This window comes from Priapulus caudatus, unplaced genomic scaffold (genome assembly GCF_000485595.1).
Source record: "Priapulus caudatus unplaced genomic scaffold, Priapulus_caudatus-5.0.1 Scaffold976, whole genome shotgun sequence".
NCBI lineage: Eukaryota > Metazoa > Priapulida > Priapulimorpha > Priapulimorphida > Priapulidae > Priapulus > Priapulus caudatus.
The window spans coordinates 51,173-58,673 of record NW_014578037.1 but is presented as its reverse complement, the minus strand read 5'-3'; the positions used below and the strand labels follow the sequence as shown (position 1 = coordinate 58,673).

At 39.5% G+C, this 7,501-nt stretch overlaps 1 protein-coding gene across 3 annotated transcripts in view; it reads left to right on the top strand.

The window, feature by feature from the left end:
* Positions 1 to 6,592, top strand: part of LOC106814773 (phosphatidate phosphatase LPIN3-like) — a 24,845-nt gene extending 18,253 nt beyond the window's left edge. Inside the window, exons 12-16 of one of the 3 annotated variants that reach the window (XM_014819124.1) lie at positions 622 to 770; positions 1,207 to 1,446; positions 2,103 to 2,211; positions 2,571 to 2,644; positions 4,199 to 6,592. In XM_014819124.1, coding sequence (XP_014674610.1) covers positions 622 to 770; positions 1,207 to 1,446; positions 2,103 to 2,211; positions 2,571 to 2,644; positions 4,199 to 4,376 — 750 coding nt within the window. In that variant the 3' untranslated portion in view covers positions 4,377 to 6,592. Of the gene's footprint in view, positions 1 to 621; positions 771 to 1,206; positions 1,447 to 2,102; positions 2,212 to 2,570; positions 2,675 to 4,198 lie in introns of all 3 variants that reach the window. The other 2 variants (XM_014819123.1, XM_014819125.1) reach the window with 2 other exon arrangements.
* Positions 6,593 to 7,501: the final 909 nt, after the last annotated feature.

The window sequence follows — 7,501 nt, the reverse complement described above, 5'->3', positions numbered from 1 at the left end:
CCACATACACACACACACACACACACACACACACACACACACACACACACAGAGACACACACACACACACACACACACACACACACACACACACACACAGACATATATACATATATATATGATAGCCTCATGTCACGTCCATGTTCACTGATTTCCACCTTCCCCGGTCTTGATTCGTGTCTTCCATTGAGGTGTGTAATCGTGGCATGGTGTGCATTTTTGTGCTGTCCCCCGCATGCTTAAATTCATGTGTTGCATGTAGTAGCGCCCCTGAAGTATGAGTTATAGAATTGTTTCAGTCACAAAAGCTGCACAAATAAATTATATATATATATATAATATCCTGCAAGTATTGTGGAGAACACGATTGTTGGCTCAAAACTTGAGATTTATGTCACAGGAGCAAAGTGCTGCCTAGTATTAAATCATTCGTATTGCAGACAGTAATACCGTAGTTTGTGCTGCGCCATGACACTCTCTTTCATTTTAACACTCGTGCATCTCTTGGAGCACGTGTGTATATTGTTACTAGTAACAATTTATTGTTACTAAAATCACGGTTGCTATTTTCTACAACCTCTCGTTAGATACTCAGTAATTAGTTACATCATTTGATTCCAGGCGAAACTAAATCTACAGCCGGGACCTAACGAGATCACGTTCTCTGTGACAACCAAGATGCAAGGGACAACGCGGTGTTACTCCACTATATACCTGTGGAACTACGACGACAAACTAGTTATTTCTGATGTAGATGGAACCATCACAAAGTAAGTTTTACTAGCTATAGCCCTATGTAATGTATGCGGCCTAGTCTTGTCAAGCGCATTTATTGGTATCACTCACTGTCACACGCGCGCACACGCATGCACAATGCAAATGGTGCAGTGAAAATTTCACATATGCATGCTTATAAGTTATTTTTTGCAGTAGATGGCATTGCAGTGTCGATTTGATTAAAATTGCATCTATTTACCTAGAACGTGTGCATGCGTGCACGTGTGCGTGCATGCATGTTTGTACTCGATCTATCTTGCTTTGAATAATAGTGCTATACATATGTAATAAGTGGAAAGGGAAAATCCCATACAAGAAGGAATCAGAAGGTTACTCAAGAACAAGAAGAACAAGAACAAGAAGGAAGGATAAGACGTAAGAATGAATCGGGTACTCACAATTGATGTTGCATTGCTGCATCTGTTTCAGGTCTGATGTCTTGGGACATGTGCTTCCATACATCGGCAAGGACTGGGCGCAGTCTGGTGTGACTCAGCTCTTCAACGCCATCACTGAAAACGGTTACAAGTTTGTCTACCTATCCGCACGCGCGATAGGTCAATTCAAGGGCACCAAAGACTACCTGAAAAGCATCAAACAGGGAGACGTATCATTGCCTGATGGTCCGCTGTTACTGAACCCAAGCTCCCTGCTGTCTGCACTGCACAGGTATGTGCGTTTGTGCGTGTGTGCGTGCGTATGACTACACGGTCCATAACTACTGCTTTACCCAAGCTCTCTGCTGTGTGCACACAGCCCATGTGCCACGCCTCTTACGTAGAGTTCCTTGACAAAAATGCATACTAGCTGGAATAGCAGAGGATGCTTATCTCCTGACCTAGGCACTCATGACAGTCTCTGCCCTCTTTACAAACTAAGGCAGACACCACAATGTCACATGGGAAATACAAAGAACCTTACCTCCTCACCTAGGCACAGTCTCCTCTCTGTGCAAACTGAGAAAGGAAACGCAATATCACATGGGAAATTCAAAGAACCTTTATCACCTCAACGAGGCACTAATGACAGTCTCTGCCCTCTCTGCAAACTAAGGCAGACATCACAATGTCACATGGTTAATTCTAAGAGCCTTTCCCCCTCAACTAGGCACTCGTGACAGTCATTCACCTCCTTGCGCAAACTGAGACAGGCAACGCAATATCACTTGGAAAGCCCAAGGAACTTATCTCTTCACCTAGGCACTCATGATAGTCTGCCCCCATCTGTGCACAAACTAAGACAGGCAAAACACCGTCACATGTGGTGTATCCCGGCCATGCTACTTCACTTCTGTGTAATTACTGAAAGCTTTTTGTTTTATGCAGAGAGGTGATTGAGCGTAACCCAGAGAAATTCAAGATCCAGTGTCTGCGTGACATCAAAGCCCTTTTTCCAACAAATCCATTCTATGCTGGTTACGGAAACAGGATCAATGTAGGTTGTCCATGTTGTCGGGAATCAAAGCATGTGAACGCACCGATTTAAATGTGCGAATTAAAAAAGGGCATGTTGAAACACGTAAAATGTCTGTTTAGTTTAATTTATATGAACTGGAAATGATGAAATATTATACATCGATTTAAATGTGCCAATTAAAAAGGGCATGTTGAAACATGTAAAATGTCTGTTTAGTTTAAAATGAACAGCAAATGAAGAAATATTATATGTTAGAGTTTATAATTAATTATTAAATATTTTAGCTTAATATAATGTATAAAACGTTAATATTGATACGGATCATCTTTTCGATAATATATCCACAGTTACTAATGCGTAGTGTGTTTGCCACGTAGGACACATGGGCATATCGAACTGTGGGTGTGCCTACACCGCGCATCTTCACGATCAACCCAAAGGGAGAACTGAAGTATGAGGTCACAAACACATTCCAGTCGACGTACGTAAATTCAGGAGTAGATAATAGGGAAGGAGTGTGACATCAATAAACAAGGGAAATTCGTCATTTACTAGCCTTATAATACCTACGATTTACTACGCGTAACTCATCCAACTTAAGCTCAAATCGTACACAGTACATTCGCCTAGCATCGTGCGAAATCGTTTCCTCGTATACACCAGCAATCCGGAGATACAGACTAAAACGTACGACCCAATTATCCATTATTTGGCCATCAATCCAAAAGTATTCCCCGCCGAATTTGCAAACAAAAGGCAGCTACTAACGCACTGTCGCTCACTCGGCGAGGCGGTGTGGCTCGCTGGGAGATTGGACATCGACGCAACACTCGGCGAGATAACCTTTGACCCGGCACACACCGGCATACAGTTGGTATGCCCCCCACGCACGCACGCCCACCGCAATCTCCCTGCGAGCCACACCGCCTCGGCGAGTGAGCGACAGTGCGTTAGTAGCTGCCTTTTGTTTGCAAGTTCGGCGGGGAATACTTTTGGATTGATGGCCAAAGAATGAATAATCGTGTCGTACATTTTAGTCTGTATCTCCGGATTGCTTGTGTATACGAGAAAACGATTTCGCACGATGCTAGGCGAATGTACTGTGTACGATTTGAGCTCAAGTGGGATGAGTTACGCGTAGTAAATCGTAGGTATTATAAGGCTAGTAAATGACGAATTTCCCTTGTTTATTGATGTCACACTCCTTCCCTATTATCTACTCCTGGTAAATTGTACTTCGCACGTTAATCATCTGCGTGTAAAGCTGGGTTTACACTACCGACTTTATGCAGACAAATTAGCGAATTGGGCCAACTTCGCAATTATACAACCGACAATCGGCAGCGTAAACGTGAAAGTCGCGAGAGCAACTGGTTAATAGTAACTAGTTTGGAGAATAGAACATGTTCTATTTTCGCCAACTCGGTGTTGCCGAATTGTGAAATTGGTCCAACTTGCCAATTTGACAACAAAAAGTCGGTAGTCTAAACCCAGCTTAAGACTGATGGCAAAGAACAGTGGCCTAATAGTTAGCATTCCAAACTTGGATTTGAAGTGTGGTAGTTTCGAGTCCGACCTTGGCCACTGCTGTCATTTCCTTGACGAGGCATTTTGTCCAGATTTACTCCAGTTGATACCAGCTGCAGGAACAGATTCATAGTTTAGTGTTAGTTTTGTGTAGTTTAGTAGTTTAGTCTACTTTAGTTTAGTGTTAGTTAGATTTAGAGTGTAGATATATGGCTTACAACCTCGTGTATAAAACGAGTAGCCTTGCGGGGCGAATTCGAAGCCAGCTATCGATAGTAATGTAGGGCAATAATTATTATCATACTAGATACCACAGGTCGAAATTATTGCTTTTCCATATTTCTGAAACAAGTAAGTCTAGTGCCGGAAAAGTGAACAACACAACATAATTATCATGTGCTGACCTTTATTGAAATCTACATAGATACTGTCATAACCTTGCAATTAGCTCTGACGAAGGGAATCGATTGTTTTACAGATACTCGGGACAGTCCGACTTGGTCGACCATCTTTTTCCACATCTACACGAAAAGGACGTAGTAGAGGGAACAAAGACAGGAACATTCCCAGCTTCTGACCAGTTCAGCTTGTTCACCTTCTGGCGACCACCAATATTGGATGTCGAACTGCCACCGCCGGACCCACCCACCGTCTAACACAACTAATCTACCTTCCCACCTGATTCACCTGCTATTAGTAATGAGTATTATTCATGACACTTGAGCTGTTTGTCGTTAGTGATGAGTGACCCACCTGTTATTAGTAATGGGTTATACACCTATTGCCCAAGGTACCTGCCATTAATGGAAAGATACCTGGGTGGCATCAGTAGTGGGTAATACACCTAACACCCGAAAAACCTGTCGTTAATGAAAATACCTGTCGTTAAAAATAAGGTATCAACCTGTTTCACAGTTAGTGACCTACATGTCATTAGAGTTGGCTATCTATCTAGAAGTACCTGCCTATCATGAATGGTGAACTCAACCTGTCATTAATAACAATGTACGTTTCGGTTGCCATTAGGAGCAAGAGTTTTGTCAATGTAAGCAGTGCATCCATTATTATATTAATAATAAGTTGGTAATGCATGCTGTCAATGATATAGGTACCAGAGATATGCCTTTTCGCCTAGTTTCAGCTAGGAAAGTTGAGTAGTGAGGAGCAATGATGGAGAATAAGTGGAAGGCGTTGGAAGTCGGCGGTATTTATGTGGAAAGTTTGCATGCTGCGAGCTGTTCTGATGTGAAATCAAGTACAAGATTGAAGGTTGTTTCAAGAGTAAGTTGATAGAGACTGATAGACTAGACAGCATGTTACAGCAAACTTCAAGGTTACATTGAATCAGAAGTTACACTTGTATGGGGATTATGGACAATTTAGAAGATGCGTTGAGTCCGAAATTGACACGTCTGGTAATTGCAGCTAACGTATAAGTTACAGTCAGAAGCTACACTGACACAGAAGCACACTAGTCAAATTCATTAGTTATGGTAGTTTACAATGGAGAGTTATTATACGTGGATTTCGAGTCAACTAGTCACGAAATACTCTGGCACAGAAAATTACACTGCTATAGGTAACGTGTCATTTAGAGATTACTGTTGGGAGATTACATGGTGTTTAGAGGTTACACTGAGTGAGGACGCTAGTGGTATTTACGAGTTGCAATAAGGCGGTTTATAGTTGGATCGGTTCGTGTAAGCAATGCCATTTATTTGTAAGGACAAGCGGATAAAACGCAGCAAAAAAGGCAATGTTTTTTTCGTACTTAATTTACGACAACGCTAACGAGTATAGGCTTTCTTTTGGTTAATGAAAATCTATAGGAGAAGGCACGTTTGTGGAGGTGTATGTACCAGTGCGTATAAGCAATGTGGTAAAACGCTTGTATAATGGGCTGCAAGTATTTTGCCTCTCTGTGATGATCTACTTAAGCGATACGTAGTGCTAACGTGATATAATCTATAGTTGCCATGAACTTATGTGTGTTATCATAAACCCACCTATACAGGTATAGCTGGGTTCATGATAATGCTATACATTATTCGCATTATTATAATATGAGATAGTATGTATACGTTCAAGTTGCATAACGGTGATGCTTTGATGTTGTTAAAGCAGTTCTTATTAAGAAGGGATTTGCTGAAAACAACGAATATGTGTGCTCAGAATAATACTTGAATGGTAAAAATTATTATACCAGCATGCTTTCAGTATGATCAGTTGATAACGACTAAATAAGATTACATAGTTATCAGTCAACAGAATTTAATTCCATTGAAGTTTTATTGTTTATTTAATTATATCAAGAGTAGATAATAATGTGTTATTATCTGCTCTTGATTATATGTATAAACGGTTTGAGATATATATATGTATGCAGTAAGATGGATTGTAATATTATGTAGGAAGTGAGGAATATTTTAGAATCAGGATAGAAGCTGCAGTCAGTACCACCACCATGGGTCTGAATGTGAAAATCAAAATGTTGTTTAAGAATTAAAATCATGAGTCTTACATATTTAAATTGAAATCGAATTTCGGTTGTGCGTTTAGGTAGTAGTGACTTTACACCATTCCTGTGTTGTCATTGTTCACGTCTTTATCATTAATTATTTTCGCAGAATTATTTATGAGATAGCAACGTCAGATATATTAGAGTGAGGTTAATGATCTTATATGTAAATTAAGTGGATATAATAGCATTGTCATTGATGGTTTGTCTGTATGTAGTCTTATTTGTCACCTAGCAGATGTTAAAATGTAGTTCAGATAATATCATCAGTACCTGTACCTTGCTTGGTTCATGCATTGTTTTGTAATGAAGAGATTTTGTTGATTATTGTGATAAATTTGTGCCATATATGAACCCGTTTAACTGTTATTCTTACCATGACTTGTCGACAGCGTATGCACGCACGAACATAATACAAATAAATACAATAATGCTATAATACCAATTAATACTATGATATATGTACACGGGTGCTTACGCACGCACGCGCACACACGGGAATTTTTTAAAGCCACGTGTGGGTTGTGTTTTGGGGGGTTTTGGTCAAGTGGCCATGGGTAATTTTCTTTGACATTGTAGCAATAACTGCGCATTATGGATGACACACAGTTCGAATATAGCTATCAGATTTTATTTTATGAAAAACTTCATGACATGTACTTGTACTAGAACTAAATAATTGCGCTTTTATTGTGAATGTAGTCAATCAAATGGTCAATGAAGAGTGTAATCAGATGGAAATATAACTACATTGCAAATATAGGCTATATATGCAATCATAGATATCCCATAAATGCATAGACAATCTATATAATATCAGGAGTAGATAATCACAAAGTTTTGTTATTATTTACTCCTGATAATATAATTTATAAACATGCAGGTATAATCAGGAGTTAATAAAGACAAATTAGTCTCAGTAACTCCTGGTATAATTTATATATGTAATCAGGATGTAATCATATGTAGCCTGTCAGATCAAAACATGCCGTAGGACTTCAATGTTCATTCTGAGTTATAGGTGATTTTTGACCTAAAAGTAGTAAAAAGCCGATTTTTTTTTTGGGTCATAAATACATTTAGTAGTTATCCATGTTCGATGTTACATCAATAAAACTGGCCAAAAGTGTGTCTTTATGTGTTTATTTGCGTGTCCAAAAAGTCCAGATAATTAATGTTTTAATTACCCTAATTAATTACCTGAATTACTTACCTTAACTGTAAGCTACCATTTTCGTACTTCATACAGTGGATGGTTATTAT